The sequence below is a fragment of the Mastigoproctus giganteus genome, chromosome 2, assembly GCF_048544385.1.
Source record: "Mastigoproctus giganteus isolate SK-2022 chromosome 2, ASM4854438v1, whole genome shotgun sequence".
NCBI lineage: Eukaryota > Metazoa > Arthropoda > Arachnida > Uropygi > Thelyphonidae > Mastigoproctus > Mastigoproctus giganteus.
In genome coordinates this window covers 37580800-37607244 of record NC_143576.1, presented here as the reverse complement: position 1 = coordinate 37607244, position 26445 = coordinate 37580800, and the positions used below count along the sequence as shown (strand labels likewise).

Here is a 26445-nt window from a genome sequence, read left to right as displayed (position 1 = left end):
AGTTAGGGCTAAATTTGAGAGTGCCTGCAATTCTGCCCAGACACGTTAGAAGGGAGTATATGTTGAGAGCCTTGTCAATCAATTCAGCCGTGGAGAGATTGTGCAAGGCTTGTGGGGGAAGAATTTTTCTCAACTGGGTCTGTACTTGTTAAGATGCTTCTATACACTTAAATGGAAAGGCATGTTGGACAGACAACTTGTGTGATCTAGACCCACTAATATTTGTAAAATCGGATAAATGCTAAATTATTGTGATTTTCTCTTGTACAAAATCTGTCTTCATTTTGAATTTAAATCAATGTTTTGAATTTAACCAAATAAAAATAGAATAATAAATATAATAAATAGGATATTAAGAAATATTAACATTTTGAAATATTATATTTATGTCAGGAAATCTCTTACCTGAGATATTTTTCAGGAATAACTGCATTCACATAAGATGTAATCAGAATAGATAGAAATTATTTCAAAGACCTGCTTAAAGATGGAAGAACCTTGCAATAATACAAAGGAATAAAAACAAGTTTTGACCCTAAATCCATGAATGGCGTATAATTGGAAGTATAATGATAGTTAATTACCCGAAACAGTTCCATCTTTAAGCTGGTCTTTGAAATGAAAAAAAAGTAGCTGCAGCCAGAGGTGAAAGTGATTCTTGGAATGAGCAGCAGCCTGGAAAGCTAGTCTGTGTTAGGGTAACTAAGAGTAAGAACAGGTGAATGTACACATTCATGAACACCAGTGCTAGGAGTATAGTAAATAAATTTGATGAATTTGGAGTGCTGGTTAAGACATCAAAGGCAGATCTTGTTGGGATATCACAGAGATGGTGTTATACAGATATATTATAAGGAATGCAGAATTGGAATTTGAGGAGTGCAATGTGTACAGAAAGGATAGCCAGGATAGGATGGGAGGAGGGGTTATGCTGTTAGCTAAGAAACATAAAATTTAAGGCAGTGCATCCAGTTAACATAGGTGGACATTGCAATGTTGGTATCAGGTGAAATGATTTAGCCAACATTACAGCCAACTCAGCAGTGACTCTGAACAACCCTTTTAGTCCCCTAAACAGACTATCAGCAAGGAATACAAAAGCAAGCATTTCCCCAATGGCATCTCTCATGGCACGGGCAGGCTTTAAACAAATTATACTAGATAAAGCTTGTAATCAAACAATTGTAGACTAGTCTGCACAGAAATTGTACAGAGAAAGTTGTTCTAGCTGGGCTCTGCATAGAACTTAGTCATCTTACACTCCATTTATTTCTGCTGATAGCTAATGTCATGTGTGTGCACTGTGATATCATTTTAACCATAGAACACATTTTTACTGAATGGCTAATTTTTAAATGAATAGCATTGATCTTTTAATGCATTTAGCCACCTGACTGATCCTTATTATTTAAATTTTAAGATTTACGAGTTAAATTTTTATCTACTAAGGCAACATGTTTGAAGTGTTCATATTTCAAAATGTATAAACTTGTATAAATATTTATAAATTAATTTTTAGTATAAATCGTATACAGTTATATTTATTTACTTGTTTAAAAACCAATTGCTGCTTATATACTTTTTTACACAGTAACCTATTTGTAGGTTACTGATTTTTAATGTATTTTATTCTTGGACTTGGAACATATCCTAAGTTGCTTATGCATCATTAAAAATCAAATATAACATAGTAACAATGAAACTGGATGCAACAAATAATTTTCCCATCATATCCTTCGATTTCAGCAAAGCTTTTGATGTTGCTCTACATAAACAACTTCTATACAAATTGGAGTAGCATGGTATTTAAGTCAAGATATTGCTGTGGATAAAGAGATAGCTGAGTGGAAGAAGATAGAGAGTAGTTATTAATGGACACCACCTTTGATATAAAAGGAATCATAGGCTCAATGATCAAGACAAATGAGCCTAAGCAGTGGTTGAGTCAACTGATAAAAGATTTTGTCAAAAAAATAAAGATTAGGCAGAATGTATTACTATTAGTAGGGGCAAATGATGCAAGAAATCAACCTTATACAGCATAGCCAAAAAAAAAAAAAAAAAAAAAAAAACGTGTTATTTTATGTGAAAACATTCTTGGCTTGGAAAAGGTTAGCGAAATCCAAGCCAATAACCTTAATTACCTTAATTACTTATTAGTTCATCTGCCATCCATTTAGGCCTATACCTTGAACAGTATTTCTTAGTTGGTTTGAAAAGCCTAGTAGCTTCTATGATTAGTCCATTTAATGCTTCCCATTTAGAAGCTGCTGTTCATAACATCGTATGTTATATACGATGTTCATAACAGCGAATATCATCTTTTAAGGGCACAAAAGGTGATATAGTTTTACACGTTGGCACTAATGATATTAAGAGTAGGAGACCGGCGGAATTACTTAACAAGTACAGGTCACTGTTGAAAAAAAGCCGTGAATTAGGGTTGAATTTGAAAGTGTCTGCAATTCTGCCCAGACACGATAGGAGGGAGTATATGACGAGAGCCCTGTCGATCAATTTGGCCCTGGAAAGATTGTGCAAGGCTCAAGGGGTAGAATTTTTTTCAGCCTGGTCTCTACATGTTAACAGGAGAGACTGCTTCTACAGGGATGGGATAGACATAAATAGAAAGGGTGCAAGAATGTTTGCTGATGCTGTCGAGGCAGTGTTAGGTGGGTCGGAAAACTGCTAGATTGGGGGGATACAAGGACTAATAGATTAACAGTAGCACTGGCAGAGGTGAAAGTGATTCTTGCACTGCTTCTATTGGAATGAGCTGCAGCCTGGAAAATAAGATGCAGGATATTTCAGAGACTGCTGGAAATCATTGGGGTACAAGTAAACACATGGGTTGTGTTAGGGTAGCTAAGAAAAAGAACAGGTACATGTATACTTGCGTGTACACCAAAGCTAGGAGTTTAGTAAATAAATTTGATGAATTTGAGGTATTGCTCAAAACATCAAAGGCAGATATTGTGGGGATTTCAGAGACGTGGTGTCACACAGATATAAGGAATGCAGAACTGGAATTTGTGGAATACAATGTCTACAGAAAGGATAGACAGCATAGGAAGGGAGGAGGGGTTATGCTATTAGTTAAGAAATACATAAAATCCAAGGAAGTGAAGCCAGTCGACATTGCTGGACAGTGCAGTGTCGAGTCAGTTAGGTGTGACATAAGCATTGGGAGATCAAAATTGAGAGTAGGAGTGTGCTATAGGCCTAATGACTCTGATGAGTATAATAAGAAACTGTACAGGGAAATAGTGGGCCAGTAAATCAGAGAGTCTTATAATGGGAGATTTTAATTTCCCAGATATTGACTGGAATTTGGGGGCTGGTCACTCACACACTAGCAGGGCTTTTGTGGATTTATTGGATGATTGTTTTCTACATCAGCATGTTCGGGAGGCAACTAGAGGGAGTTAATACTCTTGATTTGATTATCAGTAGTGATCCTTCATGCATTAAGAATCTGCAGGTAAATGAACCACTAGGTGGCAGTGATCACAGTGTGCCGAAGTAGGATTTACTCAAAGAGGTAACTACCATTAGGGGTAAAGGGAGGGGTTATTGCTTCCGTAAAGGCGACTACGATGGACTGAGACAGTATTTAAATTTTATACAGTGGGACCAACTGATGATGTTACCAACAGCAAATTCAAAATGGGAAGCATTCAAAGAACTTATCTTGGAAGCTACTAGGCTTTACATACCAACTAAGAAATATTGTTCAAGTGTAGGCCTAAGTGGATGTCAGATGAACTAAAGAGACATATGGCAGAGAAGAAAAATGCATGGGATACATACAAATTAACACGTGACACAGAAGCCAATGATAGATATAAGTTGATCTGTAATCAAGTAAAAAAGGAGGATAAGCAGGTGAATGCAGATTACGAGAACTCTTTGGCAAGGGATGCAAAGAAAAACAGCAAAGAGTTCTTTACTTATGCAAACTCTAGAAGGAAGGGGATGAATCAGATTGGTCCACTTGATATCGATGGGTCAGCTGTTGATGATCCGGCTCAGGTAGCTAACAAACTAAATGAATATTTTGCATCGACATTCACACATGAGGAGTTATTCAGCGAGGGGAATGCCAGAGGTGTACTCAACTCTGGCAGTAAACTAGAGAATCTTGTAATAACTGAGAGTAAAGTGGAGGAGAAATTGTTGAAGATAAATACAAGAAAGGCACCTGGGGTGGATGGGATCTATCCAGTTATATTAAAGGAGGCAGCAAAGGAAGTAAGCAAACCCTTAGCCATAATTATGAGAGCTTCCTTGGACTCAGGGGAAGTACTCATGGACTGGAGATGTGCAAATGTGACCCCAGTTCACAAAGGAGGATCAAAGGGCGACACAAGTAATTATAGGCCTGTTAGTTTAACTTCTGTTCCCGGAAAATTAATGGAGGCACTGGTTAAAGAAGCACTGCAGGATCATCTAAACAAGACTTCAGTTATAGCTCAGACACAGCATGGTTTTGTTAAGGGGAAGTCTTGCCTGACTAATTTGATTGGATACTAAGATGCAGTCACAAAAGAACTGGATGCAGGGAATAACTTTGTTATTATATACTTGGATCTTAGAAAGGCTTCTGATACTGTTGCACATGGAAGACTGCTGCACAAATTGGAGCAGTGTGGCATTGGAGGCAAATTGCTGCTATGGATAAAGGGGTGGTTGAGGGGGCGAAGACAGAGAGTGGTAATCAATGGACACTGCTCATCGTGGTCTAATGTTATTAGTGGAGTCTCTCAGGGTTCAGTATTGGGTCCATTATTGTTTTCTGTATTTATAAATGATATTGATGATGGTATATCAATCTTAATGTCCAGGTTTGCAGACTATACGAAGGTTGGCAGGGCTATCAAAGTTGAGCAGATGGGCTGAGAGGTGGCAAATGAAGTTTAACATTGACAAATGTAAAGTACTACATATGGGAAACAGCAACCCCAGAGCAACGTATCAACTCTGTGGTACTACACTGACAGTGGTAGAGAATGAAAGGGACCTGGGAGTGGTTGTGCAGGTAGATATGAAGTTTTCTGAGCAGTGCAGACGAGCTGCAAGAGTAGCTCATGGTGTATTGTCGATGATATATAGGAATTTTTCTAGCAGGTATAAGGAGGTGATTATTCCCTTGTATAAGGCAATGGTCAGGCCACACCCAGAGTACTGTATACAGGTCTGGAGGCCTCATTTCAAGAAGGATGTAGAGATGCTGGAACGAGTACAGAGAAGGGCAACAAGATTAGTGAAAGAAACAAAGGGGTGCTCTTACAAAGAAAGGCTTGAATTTTGCAAATTACAGTGTCTGGAGACTAGGCACCAGCGATGTGATCTGATAGAGGTGTATAAAGCCTTGAATGGTTTGAGCATGCTCAATGCTGATGGGATTCTTCCTCTTGCTCAAAATAATCACCTGAGAGGGCATAAATTCAAATTGAGGAAAGACTGATGTAGGATAGACGTGAGGAAATTTGCCTTTAGCCAGCGGGTGGTTGGTTGGTGGAACAGACTTCCATCCCTTGTCGTGGAAGTTGATAGCCTAAATAAGTTTAAGGTTCAGCTGGATAGGTATTTCGAATGAACAGAGGGGTGAAGTGGAATTTGTTATTTTTTATTTATTTATTTATTTTTTTTTTTTTGGCTGATACTGCATAAGCTTGCTTTCTTGCATCGAATGCCTCTACTAATACTAATTCTAATAACATCATTAGATGGTCCCATTGCGTAGAATTTAAAAACTGCCCGAGACCACTGTCCTCACCCTTACAAAAGCAGCTCTTCTTCCCTTAACAGTTGACAGTAATTATGTCTTTATTTAAATTCTACATCTGCACTCTGCAATCACTACCACCCAGAGGGTCTTTTACCTGCATGTCCTTAATGCATGAAACAATACTGTTGATCTGCTGATAATCAGATCAAGAGTATTGCTTTCTTTAACATGCTGCAGTAAAAAGTGGTCATCCGATAAATCCACAAAAGTCTTGCTAGTGTGTGAGTAACCAAACTCCAAGTTCCAGTCAATATCTGGAAAGATAATGCAGACATTGACTGGACCTTAGGAGTTGGATAGTGGATTCCTTAAAATCCCCCATTATATCACATTCTAATTTTCTGGCCTGTCTATTTTTCTATATGGTTGTCTTTAAGTGTCATTCAGCCTATAACACACTCCTACTCTCATTTTTCCTTTCTCAGTGCTTATGTTACACCAAACTGACTCAACATTGCACTTGCCGCCCATGTCAGCTGTAATAGAATAATCTGTCTGGTCCTCCTATCCTGACTCCCCTTTTTGTACATATTGTGCTCTCTATATTCAAATTCTCCATCTTTTATATCTTAGTGACATCATGTCTCTGATATCCCAAAAATGTCTGCATCTGATGAGTTAATCAGTACTCCGGATTAACAAAATTTATTAATAAGTATATATGCATCTATTCTTACCTTTAGTTACCATAACACAGCCTGTGTATTTTCTTATTCTATTATGACTCACAGCAGGCTTTGAAATCCCCTACACCAGGGGTGGCCAACAAGTCGATTGCGATCTACCAGTCGATCATGGCTTCAATTTGGGTCGATCACGACGAATTTTAAATACAGGGTTATTCAAAATGAAGTCCGGGGTTTTAGACATTTCAAACCCCGTATTTCATTTTGAATAACCCTGTATATATAAAAAAGATCCCCAGGGGTCACATCTGATGAGTATGTGCTTGGCACACCCAGTGTACTGAGCTAGATATCATCATTTTTCTCTTTCTTGGTGATTCCCTTCTACTTCTGACACTCTCTCTCTCTCTCTCAGGGTAATTCGGAAATTTTTTTCTTTTTTGGCTGGTGCAGCAGAAGCCTCAGGCTTTCTTGTATCATATGGCTAATAATGCTAATAATAATAAATAAATTAGTCACAATCTAAATATTATTATTATTATTATTATTATTAAGCGCTACACCACATACACTTCACTTATTAAAATCCATCGAACCATGTGACTACTCTTGTTGCCGCGCAGCCGCCAGGCTTGTCTAGTGAAAATTCACGCAGTTGCGTTGTGGAGAGCATAGTGTATGTGTCAAATTGTTATTTAGCTTACTGGACAGTAAGCTAAATTAATTACTGGACAGTACTTATATGTTAATTTGATTTAAAATGAATACTACAAAAAAGAATAAAATGTATAATTTTCATTGAGTGGGAACTAGAATACTTTTTTGTAATGATAAAAGAAACATTGTTTGATTTGCAATGCTTCTGTGGCTATACCCAAAAAAGGAAATTTATAAAGACACTTCAATGCACTCCATGGTAAATACCAATTGGATTTTCCACAAAATTTCTTCATGACACCTAATTTACAATCTAAAGAAGTAACTGTAGCATCATTTAAAGTGAGTCATTTTCTTGCAAAAAAAATGCAAACTATTTTATGATTGTCAATTCATCAAAGACACAGTTTTAGAAATAACAGATTCTCTTTTTGAAAATTTTAAGAACAAAAATGAAATTAAAAGTGCTCTTCAAGATCTGCAATTATCTTGAAATACTGTGATGTGACGCATCGAAAAAATGAGTAAAAATGTAAGCGAACAATTGCGTGCTCATATTGCTAATTGTGTGTCCTTTTCTTTACAGCTGGATGAATCTACAGATGTCAGTGGTACAGCTGAATTGCTCGTTTTCATTCGTACTGTACCACAGATGTCAGTGGTACAGCTCAATTGCTCGTTTTCATTCGTATGGTTTTTGATGATTCTGCCACTAGAGAAGAACTGCTGGGTATAGTTTCGTTAAAAGAAATAACCAGAGATCTTGATAGGTTTAATGCATTCAAAAATTTTATTGAAAAAATTAAATTACCACTATTTAAGCTCATATCAATAACAACAGATAGAGCTAAAGCAATGATGGGGCATCTTAACAGATTCATTGCATTGTGCCAAAAGGATGATGAATTCCCAGATATTTTGAGTTATCACTGTATCATCCACCAACAAGCATTAGCCAGCAAAAGATTAAATACTAAAAGAGTTATGGACATCACTTTCAAAATCGTGAATTCCATCAGAGGACAATCTCTTCAAAGGAGACTTTTCAAAATGCAACTCGATGAAAATGAACCAGATCTGATATTACACACAGATGTGAGGTAGCTGAGTTAGAGTATACAGAGATTTTGAAATTTGCTGAATGAAATTAAAAAAATTTTTGATCAAACTTTTTTGGGGAGATGATTATCATCTCCCCAAAAAAAACAAGATACGGAGCGGTATCTTGTTTTTTGCTACAAGCTACAAGATACGGAGTGGTTGTGTAATTTCGCTTTTTTTGACAGATTTTACCAGTAAATTAAGTAATCTGAATTTGGAATTACGAGGAAAAAATGAAAATGTGGGTGACATGATTAGTAGTATTTTTGCATATAAATATCAATTTTTGGCAATGGCTAAGGATTTAAAAGGAAAAAAAATTCGATCATTTTGCAAATATGTAAGATCATTTTTTTATCTTGTTTTTGAAATTAATAGTGAGAAATATGTTTCTGAAATTGAGAAAGCTGTGGATGACTTTGAAACCAGATTTAGTGATTTTAAAACAGTTGAAGACATTGTTCAATATAATTCTTATCCATTTAATGTCGACTTAGATAAAAAACAAATTGCAGAAAAATTCGCTGAGATTTTCACATGGGGAAAATATTACTTGAAAATGAAATTAGTACATTGCGAAACGTTATCTTCCTAAAAGCCAGATCATCAGAAAAAGATTTTTGGAAATACGTTTGCCGAGAAAAGTACCCAAATGTAAAAAACTGCAGTGAACTTTTAAATTCCTGTTTTGTTTCCACATATCTGTATGAATAGTACAGGTCGACCATCACTAATCCGGCCACTGGTAATTCGGTTCCACCGCTAATTCGGACATAATTTCCGCAAATGTAATTTGAAATTTCCCGGGTTGGCGCACCGACTGCCACTACTGTTTTGGTGGCATTGGTTGCAACATTAGCTGTTGGCACCAACTCGTAAACACTGGCAAGCCATTCCCACTTCTTTTTCAGCATTTATTATTATAACCTGCTCGCATTTAGCCCCAGCCATGGTTCCAATGTATAAAGGAAGTGTCTCTCATGGTGTAAAGCACAAACACCGTACATAACAGTTAAAGTTGAACTTCTGAAAAAACTCGACAGCAGTGTGTCTGTGAGAAGTTTCTCTGCTTAATTGTAAATTCCAGCAATTTCTCTCAGTTCCTCTTATCTTAGTAAGAAAATTATTATTATTATTATTAATACAATTTTTTTTTTTTACAATACAATACAATTTTATTTATCAAGAGAATTCGTTTACAATAAATGAACTTGTTAAGAAAAGTAAATTTCTTGACAAAAAGTTGTAATTCTTCCTTTACAACAGTTTTGTACAAATTTGTTATCTTACAGAAAAGACTATGAAGTCACTACACATAGTATATTCCGCACTGTAAACAGAGGTAGTAGTTTATCTGCATATCAATTCTAATCTACTGTGTCATTGAGTATCAAGAATTTTCTTATTAGGAATTTTAATTTGGAGATGGGGTAACTTCTCTTGAGCCTGAAATCAATGCTAGCCAACAAGTTGTTTATTATATTCTGAAATCAATGCTAGCCAACAAGTTGTTTATTATATTCATTGTGTGCCTATCTCCAAATCTATTTAGTATCCTAGGGTGAGGCAACGTAATTGCTTTTAGGTTCCTTAAATTTTGTGAGACATTTCTTTGCAGATTCGACTCTTCAAAAATAGTGTTAAGATTTTTTAAGAAAGATTTAACTTCGGGTTTTGAACTGAATACAGTATTTTATTTTTCAACAAAAATTGCTTTCTCTTGTTCAAGTCATTTCAAGAGTTTGTCCCCATTAAAAGTTTCAGAATCCTATTCATTAAATTGTTTATTGCCCTTATTTCTGTTTTATTTGCTCGTGCCCATATATTTACTAAATAATTGAGTTGGGAGTCCACTAATGCATAAAATAAGGTAACTTTTGTTCTAAGATTTAACTTATTCTTAATGTAGTAGAAAAAAGTACACATAAAAATCTCATTTTTTTGTACAAGTTTGTTATATGCATTACCCAACTTAGACTGTAGTCAATCCATAACCCAAGGTAACAATGATTTGAAACTTCTTCCACAGTTAGACATTTGCAATTCTTGAAATTCTGATCATGTAGGCAATGTTTGTGCAATTTGATAGAGGGTTGAATGTCCAAGGTTTGATGAGGAGGTCTTATTACTAAAAATTTTGTTTTTTCAAAGCTGAGTGCTAATTTATTATCGTGCAACCAAGTTTGTAAATGTATTGCATCCTGTTGTAAATCATTCTCCATTTTTGTTGGGTTCTTTTCTATTGTATATATAAGATTATATCATCTGCATAAATTTTTATAAAGGAGTTCTTAATTACTTCGAATATGTCATTTATATAGATGTTGAACATGATTGGCCCCAGCATGTGTGCCCTGAGGTACTCCTCTCTTTACATTATAAGATTTTCCCTTTGTATTTTCTACTTCTACTGTTATTTTTCTCTTGGTTAAATAATTTGCTAGGAGTTGATTGAGTCTTCCCCTTATACCATATTTCAATAATTTCTGTTGCAATATTGGGACGTCAGTTAGGTCATATAATTTTCTTTTAGCTTTTTAGATTTTTTTTGTTTTACAACACACATACAAACTTGCTGAAAAACAACACAATATGATGGATAATACAGCGCACTAACGTAATTGTTTTCACAAAATCTCTACCAATACTGACAAACTTATTGCGATGTTTATTTATTTTATTGTAATTAGTTTTATTGCAGTGCTCGCCGCACATGCAATAAACTAATCACAAACAACCTTCATATGTATGCTATAATAGTGTCACATGTATTTGGCCAACACAGCTTCACCAGAAGTAAAGTAACTAACATACATGGCCACATATATGCGACATAAAAAAAGACTTTTTTTTTGTATATTTTAAGCGAAAAAATTAAACACTGACATTACAATATTTATTTCAGAATTATTAATTAAATTATTTCCTACAATACTTTTGGCCCCTGGGGAATTTTTTTCTTAAACTAGCTTGGCAGTCACTGTGTTAAAGGCAGAAGGAGGTGGTTAGCTGTTGGGTAAAATGTATGTGTTAAAATAGCCACCTGTGATCTGGCAAACTCACTAATCCAGCACCCCACAGGTCCAAACGCTGCCAAATTAGTGATGGTCGTCCTGTATTTGCATTTGAAACAAACAAAGACGAAGAATCGCTGTTCTCTTACGGACTTACATATAGAAGATTCTTTACTGTTGGCCTTATCAAGTATATCCCCGATTTTGAAAGCTTAGCAGATTACATGAAGACACAAACTTCACATAAATTAAAAATTTAAATACGTATGAATATAAAATAAGAATTCTGAATTGTATTTAATTTTAAAATTTATAAACAACATTTTTCAATATGTGTTGATTAACTTTTTTAACCGTGTGCAATGAAATTCTTGAGATGGTAGATTGCGGCACATTTTGAAGAAAAAATGTATATCGCATCACAAATTAAGTTGTCCACCCCTGCCCTACACCTTGCTTTCCAGGCTGATGCATGTTCTAATAGAAGCAGAGCAAGATTCCCTTTCACCTCTGCTTGTGGCTATTAATCTATTAGTCTGTGTATTCCCTCAAGTTAGCAGTTTTCTGACCCACCTAACAGTGCCTCAATAGCATCAACAGATATCTTGCGCCCTTTCTATTTAAGCATATCCACTCCCTGCAGAAGAAATTTCTCCTGTTATCAACCACAAACCATGCTGCAAAAAATTCAACCCCATGAGCCTTGCATAATCTTTCCTGGGCTGATTTGTTTAACAAGACTTATCATATACTCCCTCCTATCATGTTTGGACAGAATTGCAGACACTTTCAAATTTAATCCTAACTCGCAACTTTTTCTCAATGTTGCCTTGTTCTTGTTTGGCATGTCCACAGATCTCCTATTCTTGGTGTTGTTAGTGCCAGCGTGTACAACTATCACCTTTTGTGCCCCTAAAAGATGATATCTGCTGTACAATGTCAACTATTTTTTGGCCCCTGGCAGAAAAACCCTGGTCATATTCCACCCATCCTTCTTGCACAATATATTTACCATTTCTCTGACATGGAAATCATTGAGATTAGAACTAAGACCATGTATATTTGTGCAATGAAATTGGAAAAAAAATTTTTTTTTCACAAATAAGTTTGTTCTGTTCATTTGAGTATTCTTATACATTGATTAAGATGAATGGAGTTTGTAAATAACAGTGTGCACACAGCACGAATATGTGCAACTGTGTCATAGCATAATCCTGGCTTTGTCTCCTTGTAGCAGCCTGAGTACACTACTCAGGCCACTTCCAGTCACAGCTAGCAGAGTAGAGACAGTGAAGTAATACACAACTGCTCAGTATATTTCATATGGAGATATACTCCATAGGAGATATACTGAGCTAAAACTCCTCAGGAGATATACTGAGGAGGTTTAGTCCTGTGGTCTGTGTGTAGTAGCTGGTCAGGAAAAAACCTAATAAAGCTGTTCCCTTGAAATTTTGGGAGTATTGGATCTTTTGCAGTATTATTCCATCATAACTTCAAAAGGCATTGCCCACACATTACACATAGAAGATATATAGGGTCTCTAGAACTTTCCTCTGGAGACCAAACAATATTTTCACTATTTCAAGGCTTCCATTAAGGAAAAGTGGTGATATTGCAACCAGTATTAAAAGCCATGTAGAAATTCCCATGATCATCAAAAAAAACCCTGCCAAAGCATGTTATTATGTTTATTCATTCATTGTTATAGTGATTTTTATTTTTATGTTTTTGTGTCTATTATAGTTTCGTAAATGTTAATTAAAGTATTTTTACTTCAAAAACATAAAACTTGTCCCTAAAATTTCTGGCAAATTTGAAGAAAAACTTGCAACAAAATTTATGGCTTGTTACCAGAAGTTTATGGTAAGTAAATGATGAAAGTATGAGTTTCAATTTGTACAAACCTTTTTCAAGAAAATAACAGTTCCCTTTGATGATTCCTCCATCTTTTTATCTTTTTGGCAACAACAAAAACTGATAAAAATATTTTAAAAAAATCAACATAATATATTGATCAGAATGATAGCAGAAAAGTTTCAGATGACTTAAATAAAGTGTTTGCAAAAGTTTAGCTATTATTTTTAAACCAAAAATGGTCTGTTTGAAGACGGTGCCAAAAAACTTGACAGCTAAGATAAAGAAAGCTAACACGAGAACCGGTGGAAATGTCAGCTAACTTACCCTGAAAATTTGTTTCCAGATACTGCACTCTCACACTGCTCGCTCGGTAAATAGACGGTAGATGTTATCGGGCTGGAGCAGAAGTCGAGATTGATATATTGATTGACAGGTAGGCTTGGCAAATGATGAAATGATTGGTGGTAGGCGTGACAGACAACAAGCTACTGTGTAGGTATTGGTAAGCATTATGATGTCTATTTATGAGTAAATAGACTTCTGCTTCTATGCTTACCTTTGGTGACACTCCGATTTCTAGACAAGATGATATATCTCTTTTGGGGATTACCCTAACTTCTAATCTCGCTTGGCACAAGCACATTACAAATATTGCTTCCTCTGCATCTAAAAAACTTGGTTTTCTCTTTCACTCTCGGCATTACTTTTATTCCAAACAGCTGTTCATTCTGTTTCCGTACAAATCGCAAATTCGTCCTACCATGGAATATTGTTCTCACATCTGGGGCGGTGCTCCCAAAACCTCTCTCAGGCTTCTAGATTCCATTCAGAAGAGGGCAGTTAGGTTAATTAATGACTCCTCTCTAACAGAGTCTCTCTCTCTCTCTCTCTCTCTCCACTCTGTCTCATAGACGTACTGTTTCTGCTGCATGCCTTTTCTATAGATACTTCCATGGGCACTGTTCTTCTGAATTGGCTTCTATAATTCCTGCTCTCTCTCTCTCTCTCTCTCTCTCAAAACAGTCCAAACACATGCCGCCACCAGCCAATATCCATTTACTGTCCAACTTCAAACTCATAGAACCAACTTTTCATTTTCCTCGTTTGTTCATTCAACTGCCTTTTTCTGGAACAACCTTCCTTCATATGTATTTCTTGAAAATTACAGTCTACAGAAGTTCAAGTCTAATGTCAATAAATATCTTTTGTCTTCTCAACCTTCAACCCATTCACGGTACTAAGTACTATAGGTTCTAATACCTCTCATGTTTGGGGTTTTCATAAAAAAAAATTAAAAAGAAGGTACATGTTTAGTTTTGTAATGAACAGTAAACAGGTAATAGTAGTGATGAATCTTTTAAAGATGGAAGAAATTTGTAAGGAAAATAAAACATTACTTGATTTTTTGATGAAAACTAAATTAATAAGACCGAAATTGTACTGTTTTAAGTGCAATGATTATTTTAAACTAATTGAATCACGAAAAGAGTCATGCAGAAAGTTCTGGTATTGTAAAAAATGTTCTGCATGAGTTTCGTTATTAAAACATAGTTTTATGTAAAATACAAAACTTTCATTAAAAAAAATAATTTATATTATATACTTTTGGTCAATGTGCATGCCAGTAACTACGACAGCATGCCATCTGGAAATTTTGAAAGCAACAGCAATTAAGTTTAAAAAGAAACTAAGAGATATTTGCAAATTGCAGTTGTTAAAAACCCATTAAGTTGGGTGGATCAGGGGAAACTGTAGAAGCAGATGAAATTGCATTGTAAAACCAAAACATCACAGAGGACGAAATTTAACTGCTAAGAAGAAATGGGTGTTTGGAGTATTTGAAAGAGAATCAAAATTCGTCTTCATGAAATTCATGAAAAATCGGAAAGCAAAAACTCTTTTACGCATTATCAGAAAAGTAGTGAAGAAAAATACTACCATCATAACCCCCCGGGGGCTCACATCTGGTGAGTATGGGCTTGGCACACCCAGGGTCCTGAGCTGGATATCATCATTCTTCTCTTTCTTGGTGATTCCTTTCTGCTTCTCTCTCTCTCTCTCTCTCTCTCTCTCTCTCTCTCTCTCTCTCTCTCTCTCTCTCTCTCTCTCAGGGTAACATGGGAATTTTTTTTGGCTGGTACAGCATAAGCCTCGGGCTTCCTTGCACCATGTGGCTAATAGTAATAATAATAATAATAATAACAGCTGAATGGCGTGGATATAGGTATATTATGCCCTTAGAAAAAAAGAATTACAAACATCTCACATCTGGTCAGTATGGGCTTGGCACACCCAGGGTCCTGAGCTGTTTGGCTGGTGCAGCATACCTCAGGCTTCCTTGCACCATATGGCTAATAATAATAATAACAATAATAACATTTAACAGTGAAACGCACGGAACATTTTGTAGATCCACATACAGGAACACATACGAATAACATCGAAGCCCAGTGGAAGAGACTGAAAAGTGTGATTAAACGACTAACTGTTAGCTGTAAAATATGTTGACAGGTCACATGAATGAATATATGTGGCATGAAATTTATGGGAAAAATCATGAAGATACTTTTCAGAATATTATTAATTAAATTGCAAATAGCTATTGAGGTCCAACTATATGATTTATATTCATGAAATTTTTTTTTTTTTTTTTTCTGAAAAAGTTCCGTTCCATTCATTTTTGTTTTTTACTCATTATTAAAAGCAGATTTTTGGAGTTCATGAGTGTTTTTACTATATTATTGATTTAGGTTGGTTACAAAAAAAAAGAAACGGTTTCTTTATTTTTCGTTATATTTCATAACCTGACCTTAAATGGTAGGTTAGGAAATAATAGAAAAGGTTTGCTTATATTTCCTGACCTAACCTTAAAGATTAGGTTAGGAAATAATAGGAAAAGAAAGAAAGAAAGATATACGGGAAAGATAAGTTAGCCGATGGTTCCCGTGGTTCTCATGTTGGCTTTCTTTAACTTTGCCAACTTGACTTATGACAACTGAAGATGTCTGAAAGTGTCTTTAAAAATAAAAATGCAGTAATAAAAAATTTATATTTTGTGAATAAACAATTTATGCACTAGTCCACTTGTGATTTTTAGGAAAAAAAGGTCTGATTACTCCTCCACATTGGGAGGGATTCAAGTGGAGGTAACCTGACCTTTTTTCACCATTATGGAAAGTGTTCATTAGGGCATGTGCGATTAGGGCAATTAAACTGATGTTATCATCTGTTGTGTTCACGCACCAATCAGTACATCGTTTGCCATTCCTATCTATCAATCAATGTATTATTCTCGACTTCTGCTCCAGATTGTTAACGCTTACCTGTTTATTGTTTACCAAGCAAGCAGCGCTAGAGTGCGATATTGGGAAAATAATTTTTCAGGTAAGTTATAATAGGAAAAGAAAGATATACGGGAAAGATAAGTTAGCCGATGATTCCCATGGTTCTCGTGTTGGCTTTCTTTATCTTCACCAACTTGACTTACGACAGCTAAATTGAGTACAAGTCTACATCAACTTTTGTAGAGATTTTAAGCAGAACCCAACTTCCTGGGTAACCTAATTATGTGGACCAAAACTAGTGTATTGCAGAACAATCCTGAGATTAAATGGCAGAGCAAACAGTGCAAGAATTATCCAAGACCAACCAAAGGTGGAGGTGCAAGTAAAAATTCAAAACCATGCACATGTTTTTTATTGACAAAGAAATTGTTGTCCACTTAGAAATCATTTTTCCAAACTGTCAGTCTGATGTTTTACCTTTAATTTCAAAATTACTTGAGGTGGGAAACAGTGTTCTGATAAATGGGCATTGCACATAACAACATGACTGCACGTGCTGTTTTATCAGTGAGGAATTTTCTGATAGAAAAACAGATCCTTCAGGTGAAACATCCTCTATCTTCTGTATTTACTCTCACTGTAACTTATTTTTTTCCCAAATATTAAAACTCCACTAATTGGGACATGTTTGGGTCTTGTAAGTACTAAAATCAGTGTAAGTAAATCTGTTCCAGAAATGCTTCAGTATCGGCTGCCAAATTTGAAGGTGACCAAAGCTATAAAGATATTTAATTACTTATGAAATCATTCCTGGAATACTTTAACCAGACCTTGTGCATGCCAGTATTAGCATTGTTCAAATTATTATCATACTATCATTGTTCAAAAGAGCAATTTATTTTGAAAATTCACTGTACTTTTGTTTGAAAAAAGAACAAATGTGTGATGTTTTTGACTGAATATTAACAATTAGAACCAATTGTTTATTGCCATCTGTTCATTTTTCAGCAAATTATAAGCATATATAGTTTGCTATAACATCATCATCATGTTGCAGTTTGCAGTAAAATTCATATAGGGTATAAAAGTGTTAATTGGAATTGTTAATCTTCAGTATACCTTTTATTCATTTTAACCCTATAGTGTTCATGGCCTTACTGGAGACAATGTGCCTCCAGTAGCGCCATGAACAAAATATCTATTGCATGTTAATTGCCTTTGTAGAATTATGGCTGCTCTATTTCCTAAATATCGCTCTTTCTTACTTGAGTTGTTTTAGAAGTGCTGATTGGAGGCACCCCATTAGTGTTAATATTTTTGTGTTCTGTTTGTGTGCACATTTGCAACTCTTATTGCACAGCTGTCACTATTGCTACAATAAATTAGCTACCAATCATTTTATGTTTGAATTATTATATAAAATTTTTCCAGTCTAAGATATTATCATTAATTATTGTTTATTTATTTATTTGACAAAACTTATTGATCATCATCATCAGCCATTTTCAATCCACTGCAGGATGAAGGCCTCTCCAGCAACTTTCCAGTTCCTTCTGTTTTGAGCACTGGCCATCCACTTACTACCCGAAAACTCATGAATTTCATCTATCCATCTCCGCCTTTGTCTTCCAGGTTTTCTTCTAGCTCCTCTTGGGTACCATTCTGTTATTTTCTTTGTCCATCTGTCATCATGTCTTCGAGCTATGTGTCCTGCCCAAGACCATTTTAGTTCTTTAGTTTTGATAAGAATGTCCTTTACTTGAGTTTGCTGCCTAATCCATATGTTTCTCTTCTTATCTAACAGTCTGATTCCCAATATGATCCGTTCCATTCTTCGCTGTGTAGTTCTCAGCTTCTCTTCCATTCTTTTGGTGAGTGCCCAAGTTTCACTTCCATAAGTCATGGTGGGGAGTGTACATTGATTCATTATTTTACGTTTCAGACAAACTGGGATATTGCTCTTCAGTATGTGACTATATTTCCTGAATGCTATCCATCCAAAATTTATTCTTCTCTTGACTTCCAGCCATTTATCATTATTACAGCTAATAACTTGTCCCAGATAAGTTATTAGCTGTAATAACATGATTGCTATATATGACTCCACCTTTTCAATTACTGCTCCTTCAATCCTTATTTCCCATTCCGTGGCATACTTGTTCATCATTACTTTTGTTTTAGCCATATTCATCTTCAGTCCAAAATCCTTACTAACTGTGCATAACTGATTAAGATTTTCCTCTAATTCTTTGGGATCGTGGCTTATAACCACAATGTCATCTGCAAATCGTAAATGGTTTAGGTACTCTCCATTCACATTGACTCCTTTCTGTGACCAGTCTAATCTTCTGAAAGCTTCCTCAAGGGCAGCAGTAAACAGCTTCGGAGATATTGTGTCTCCTTGTCGAACTCCTTTCTCGATTTTAAATTTACTACTGTCTTTGTCTAGTCTAATAAAGGAGGTAGCACTCTCATATATTTTCTTCAAAATCATAATATATGGGGTATCTATGCCTTGTCTTTCCAGTGCCCAAAACATTGCTTTATGCTGTAGGGAGTCAAATGCCTTTTCATAATCCACAAATGCCAGGCATAATGGTGTTTTATATGTGAAGGTGATCCATAGTTGAGAATCCTGTCCTAAAGCCAGCTTGCTCTTTCGGTTGATTCTCATCAAGTATTCTTTCTAATCTGTTAGTAATGACCCTTGTGAACAACTTGTAGATGTGGGATAACAAGTAATCCCATAACTTATGCAGCAAAACTATGATTGCATTATTCCACTGCTTAGGCTTCACACCTTTTCTAATGCACTTTGTGAAGAGCCTTGCCAGTTTTTGTGTTATGTCTCTTCCTCCCAATTTTAACAACTCTACAGTAACTTCATCTTCCCCCGGGGCTTTCTGATTCTTCATTTTCTTCAATGCATGTTCTACCTCATCAGGAAGAATATCGGGTATGTCGTATGTGTTGCTACTTTGCAATCCATCTTCCCCACTGCTGGTATCATTCCCTCGCTCCTTGTATAATTCTCTATAGTAGTCTTCTGCTATTTGAATTATGCCTTCTCTGCTGTTTATAAGTACACCATCGCTATTCTTCAGTTTCAGTATCATTTGTCTTTCTGTATTACTGCTCATGGCTGCTGATTTAAATTCTTTGTTTTCCCTTAATGCTTGTTCTACTTTTCTTGTGATAAATCTTCTTATGTCCTCTCTGAGTCTCTTTCTAATGGCTTTGCATAACTTAGTATACTCAATTTTCTCCCTGTCCAGTGTTTTTCTTGCTCTTCATTTGTTGTCTTCGGTTCATCATGACAAGTGTTTCTTGACTAATTTTTTCTTCTTTGGATTTCTGTTTCCCTATAGGTTTCTTGGGCTTTATCACTTTCAGAAAATTGTAATATTCCTCGTCGATATCTTGGTCCTGAGCAGTCTGCAGAAGCTCAAACTTGTTTTTAAGTTCCAGTACATACTGCTTTTTCTCCTCCTCTGTTATCTGAAAGACCTTTGTATTATTTACTCGAGTCAGTTTTTACCTTTCCTTTCCTACATCTATATCAAGTGTTCATCTTACCATTCTGCGATCACTTCCAACATTTACCTTATTCAGGACAGTAACATCATTCACAATATATCTTCTGTTAGTGAGGATGAAGTCGATTTCATTAGTAGTTAATCCATTTGGACTCTTCCATGTCCACTTTCTGTTCACCCTTTTCTTGAAAAAAGTGTTCATTACTGACAGTCCTTGAGATTCTGCAAATTCCACAAATCTTTCACCTCTTTTATTTCTTTCACCAATTCCAAAATTTCCTATAGTTCCTCTTTCTGCACTGTTTTGCCTTTTTCCAACCTTAGCATTGAAGTCCCCCATAATAATTGTGTGGTGGGTTTTCTGCTCATCTAGAAGACTCTCAATTTCGGTGTACATTTCTTCAACTTCTTCATCATCATGGCTCGATGTTGGTGCATAAATCATTATAATCTTTAGCTTGTACCTCTTAGAAATCTTGAGTATTAGCCTTAACACCCTTAGTGATGTACTTTTGAATTCCAAAATGTTGTTTTTAAAAAATCTTTATGGACCAGAAACCCAACTCCACCTTCACTCCTTTCACTGTTTCCATTGGTGTACAGCAGATTTCCACTTGATAAACTTATAAGTGATTCATTTCTTCTTCTTGTTTCAGCCAAACCGATGGTATTCCAATTCACATTTTCTAATTCCAGCTCTAATATCCTGTCTTCACCGATGAGTGATCGTACGTTATAACAGGCCAAGTTCAGTTTCCATGCATGGCAGCCTGGTCGTACCCAGAGATTCTTAGCACCCTCTGCTTCCACTCTGATCCTCTCGCTGCCGTAAGAGGGAGAGTGAAAGCTGCTGGGGACTGAGGGCCATTTGTTTTGTCGTGCTGTCATATGCTGGAGGGTTTGGTCTTTTCCTCTTCATGCTGACCAGGCGTCTTGAAGAGAACCACTCTACACGTTCGTTGCCACCTAAGTGACATAACAGGGCTTACCATCGAGAAGGTGTGCATGAGTGGATTTTAGGGAGGCAGGCCAACCGGACTTCTCCTAAATCTTCTGTAATAGAGAGATATTGGATCCATCAGTGTTTTAGGCTGAGTGTCTGATAACACACAGGATAACTGTTCCCCTCTAAGCCCCCTTATTGATATGAGTGCATTAATTATGGGTACGTTTATAAACATGAAAATGGAAGTGACTAATAGTTTCATGACTACAATTTTTTTTTAATTGAGCAGAATTAATAAAAGTTTCATTTGTTATGTTATTCAATTTACATCACCTTTACCCAGGTGCTTGATCACTTCAAAACTAGATAAAAATAAATTTTTAATTAAAAAAAATACCCTTAATGAGTATTGAGTCCATTAGAAAAATGGCTTAAATTTTTATACCGCAAATAAAATTCAATAAAAGAAATTTTTTTTTTTCAGAAATAAAAAGAGAAGATTGGAATCTTATAGACAATTTATCTATCATTTTCAAATTCCAATATACAGTTGGTGACAATTGTGCTATTTTATTATAATATAAGAAATCTGTATTTTTGAATGAAGTTTTCCCATTAAATTATATTCATTATATTTGGATATAAAGCTATGTTACCAGCAAAAATGACTAATTCTGATGGGAGGAGGACTAATCGTGTGTATTAATCTTAAATATGTATCATCTTGTAGAACCAGAGCTGTGTGCAAAGAAGTAGTGTCACTTGCACTTCATCATTATGTCAGCAAAAATGTTACTGCAGCCTGCATATTATTTATGGAAATGGTTGGACAGGACTCTTTCTATCTTCGTTTGCTACTTTTAATCTGTTCAGTTGTTCATGATGTGATCCATAGGAATTCGGACTGCAATCCACATTCTGTCATACCAGAATTAGGTAAGATATTTTCAATAATAATAATAAAAAAAAAAAAAAAAAATCTTCTTCGAGTTCCGAAAGCTACTGAATTTGTACTTATATTTTATTTTATACTGGGTATACTGTAAATATCTATTTGTTAAACTATGGACCCCAGTACTCCAGGCCCATTTGTCACTGTCACTAAAAAAAAAAACCTTTGCAAGAACATTTGTTTTTCAGTGGATTATGTTGTTAATTAAGTGATTATTTTTTTTAATTATGCTGCATAATGAGTTTTCTCATGAAATTTATTAATTTAGGTTTTCCTTGGAAATCTAATTTAATTTTGTTTTTTTTTAAAGTTCTTGTTTGTACTTGAGCATGATTACCATAATATAGAAGCTTATTTAGAAGACCTTTATGCCAAACACAGTGAAAAGCCTTTGATTTGGTTAGTGTCGATCCACTGATGATATTCAGGCTTTTGTTATCCATCAGTGAACAACTTCAGTGGAAACGTTTGGCAAAACTAAAGCAGTGCCCTTGACATTTCAAAAGCTTTCCCCTGTTTGGCATAAAGGTCTTCTAAATAATCTTCTATATTGTGGTTTGCTAACTGTTTTTTGCAATTGGGTATCCAGTTTTCTCTCTGACCACTCACACTCTGGATGATAGTAGATCTCTCTCTCTCTCTCCTCTTCTAACTTCTCGACTAATGCTGGTGTTCCCACAGTTCAGTTCTTTCTCCCAATCTTTTCCTTTTGTATATTAAAGACCTCTTTCCATTTAAATTAAATAACTCATTGCATTCCACCCTCCGGTTTCAGAAACCTTGCCCTACGCAACTTTATGAATATCCACTACCAATTCCTTAAATATTGATCTCCAGGTAATTCTTCAGTGGAATTCTTACCTGAATTCATCAATTCCAGGTAATTGAAGAATTACCTGGAATTCTCCAGGTAATTCTTCAATTTTTTACGCTCATGTGCGAAAACAAATAATCCCTATTTAAGTTTCATACAACTATTTGTTAGTCTAATGTAAGTTTTTCGTTTTTTTTTTTTTTTTTTTTTTTCATTTTAATTTCTGGGAGTATCATACGGAAGTGTTCTACATACTATATTGAGATAAACTTCTCTTATTATTTTACAAATATTGATATCAACGTGAATGTATTGAGCATTACAGCTCTGGTTCATACCATCTAACAGCTGGAAATGAAAAGGTTAGGGAGGGAATGGCAGATTATGAGAAATATCTGGCAAAGAGAGAGCAAAGAGTGGGGATACAGACTAGGTTGCTTGGTTTTTAGGAGCATTAGCAACTAAGGCCATATTGCTCCGGGATATGCAGTGGTCATTCCCTGACCTTCCCGCATTCCTCCGTATTTGGTGGTGACGGGCTCGAACCCCGATCTAATCAAGAAGCGTGTGCTACGCACTGCTGCTACTTCCCACCTGGCTATGGAGGCATCTAGGAGATAAGGAATTCTTCACATATATAAATGCAAAGAAGAGGCTGACAAACCATATTGGACCATTATGTAATGGACATGGGATAGTATTAGATACCCAGCTGATATTGCTGATCAGCCTAGTTAAAGGGAGGTCATGTCTGACCAATTAGAATGGATACTATGATGTTGTCATAAAAGAACTGAATACGAAAAATAATTTTGATATCATATACTCTTGGATTTCAGCAAAGCTTTTGATATTGTTACGCATGAAAGACCGCTGTACAAATCAGAGAGGAATGGCATTAAGGGTAAGTTGCTACAATGGATAAAGAGATAGTTAAGTGAGAGATGACAAAGAGTGGTAATCAATGGACACTGTTCTTCATTTACAAATGTTATTAGTGGAGTTCCCCAGGGTTCGGTGTTGGGCCCATTGTCATTTTGTATATTTATCAGTGATATTGATAAAGGTATATCAGGTTTAATGTCCAAGTTTGCAGATGATACAAAGGTTGGCAAGATTGTTAACAAGTAAAGACAGTATGCTACTCCAACTGGATCTAGATAAGTTGGACAAATGAGCTGAAAAGTGGCAACTGAAGTTTAATATTGACAAATGCAAAGTACTGCATATGGGTAGCAATAACCCAAGAGAAATTAACCAACTGTGTGGTACTACACTCAGGAAAGTGGAAAGTGAAAAATACCTGGTGGTAATTGTGCAGTCAAATATGAAGTTTGCTGAGCAGTGCAGAGGTCATGGAGTCTTGTCAATGATATATAAGAATTTTGCTAGCAGGAACAGGGAAGTGATTATCCCGTTATACAAGCAGTTGTCAAGCCACACGTAGAGTACTTTGTACATGTCTGCAGGCCTCATTTTAGGAAGGATGTTGAGTTGCTAGAATGACTACAAAGAAGGGCAACAAGATTTGTGAGGGGAATAAAGGGGTGCTCTTACTAAGAAAGGCTTAAGTTCTGCAAATTGCAGCACCTGGAGAGTAGGCACCTGCGAGGTGATCTGATTGAGGGGTATAAGGCCCAAAATGGGTTGAGCAAGCTGAATCCTGATGGGATTCTTCCTCTTGCTCAGATTAAGAACCTGAGGGGGCACAGATTCAAACTGAAGAAAGACAGTTGTAGGCTAGATGTGCAGAAATTTGCTTTAGCCAGCGGTTAGTTCATTGGTGGAACAGACTTCCATCTTTTATTGTGGAAGTTGATAGCCTAAATGAATTTGAGGTTGAGCTGGATAGGTATTTGGAACAAACAGTTAATTCTTCATAAGCTTGCTTTCTTGCATCATATGCCTCTGCTAATGCTAATGCTAACTCAACAGTTGCATCGATATATATAGAAGAAAACCCTTTACTCAATGAGTCTGCTGATGAGGCTAGTGGGAGCCTGTTGTGTTAAAAGCCGCTAAGTGGATTTTCTTATTTATTGATTTGAAATTATTGTTTTTCTAAAACTTTTGATTTAAATTTAGTAGTATAGCATTATTTATGATTTTCTGATTAATCTGGTGTATTTATTCTTTACTCGGCCTTGTAATTGCATAAAAGTATCGGTAAGGATATCAAATCCAAGTGTTACAAGTTGCAGCTCCACTGAACGAGAAGTTTTTTAGCCATATTTAGCCGCTTTATTGACCAATTGTTACATCAAATTATTTTCTATAAGTAGCCTATAGACCTAGTCAGGATCATTAGTTTATTCTGAATTGAGACAGCGAGATTTGGAAGTTAATTAATACTTAAGTGTCCATAGATTTACCGTTCATAACTTGCCGCCTTTGTTATACGATACGTTATATCCCGAACTAGATAGCATTAGTATAGTATAGTATATAATATAATATTGTCAATTAATCAGTAAAATCTATTAATTTTGTTAAACTTCTTTGTCAATTAAATTGTACTTTTAACTAAATACATATAACGACTTAGATTACAAACGTAACATAATTAATTAATACATAACTTGATATGGAAGTTATATAAAGGGAACTCGTAGATAATACTTGACACTGAAAAATATATATAGCGTTATAACTGTGAGTTATAATTTTGAACTGAAATTGAAATTTTATTGAAATTAAATCGAAATCATGGCTCAGACCAGAGGAGCAAAGCAAAAGGCTCAAGCTAATGGGAGTGCTGTGGCTCAGAGGAGAACTGGGGGGGGGGGGGCAGTTACCCTCGGATTCTTTTAATTAATTTTCTTATTTTTAATTGCGTTAAATTAAAAACACAGCCTTTTAAAATGCACTGCTTGTGTGATGTTTGTGGAGCAATCAGGTACCAGACATGATATTGCCATGGGGGATGTCTTTGTGTGTGCGGAATGCAAAGGATTCTTCGCTTACCCTCGGATTCTTTTAATTAATTTTCTTATTTTTAATTGCGTTAAATTAAAAACACAGCCTTTTAAAATGCACTGCTTGTGTGATGTTTGTGGAGCAATCAGGTACCAGACATGATATTGCCATGGGGGATGTCTTTGTGTGTGCGGAATGCAAAGAGTGTAATGAAATCAGGCGACAATTCAGCCTTGTTATGAGCCTATATGAGAGCTTGAAGGACAGGGTGGATGCCCTCGAAGAATCTAAATTGAGGGGCCCATCAAGCTGTCAGCTGCCCACATCAAAGCCAGAGCTTGCACTTGGTCATCACGCAACACAGCGCCAACCCCGAAGGCAGAATGCGCTGGTCCCACAGGAACTAGCAGTTGTTGGTGACTCTATCGTCAGGGAAACGGGGAACATGCTTTGAAAAAAGGATGGAACATGCTTTGAAAAAACCTTTGCCCCTGGCAGACATACCAGGGTATGTCTGCCAGGGGCAAAGGTTGATGATGTTGTAGATCGGATATCATCTTTTAAGGGCACAAAAGCTGATATAGTTGTGCATGTTGGCACTAATGATATTAAGAGTAGGAGACCAGGGCGCCTCTGTAGCCAGGTGGGAAGGAGCAGCAGTACGTAGCACACACTTCTTGATTAGATCGGGGTTCGAGCCCATCACCACCAAATATGAAGGATGCGGAAAGGTCAGGGAATGACTACTGCATATCCCGGAGCAATATGGCCTTAGTTGCTAATGCTCATAAAAACCAAATAACAAACAACAACAGTAGGAGACGGCAGAATTACTTAACAAGTACTGGTCACTGTTGAAAAAAAGCTGTAAATTAGGGTTGAATTTGAAAGTGTCTGCAACTCTTCCGAGACGTGATAGGAGAGAGTATATGATGAGAACCTTGTTGA

The 26445-nt window shown here is 36.0% G+C and overlaps 1 protein-coding gene across 1 annotated transcript in view; it reads left to right on the top strand.

The window, feature by feature from the left end:
• LOC150089271 (spatacsin-like) overlaps positions 1-26445 on the top strand; it is a 542060-nt gene that overhangs the window by 379944 nt on the left and 135671 nt on the right. The window contains exon 16 of the mRNA XM_090389930.1: positions 21546-21751. Coding sequence (XP_090246056.1) covers positions 21546-21751 — 206 coding nt within the window. The remainder of the gene's footprint in view (positions 1-21545; positions 21752-26445) is intronic.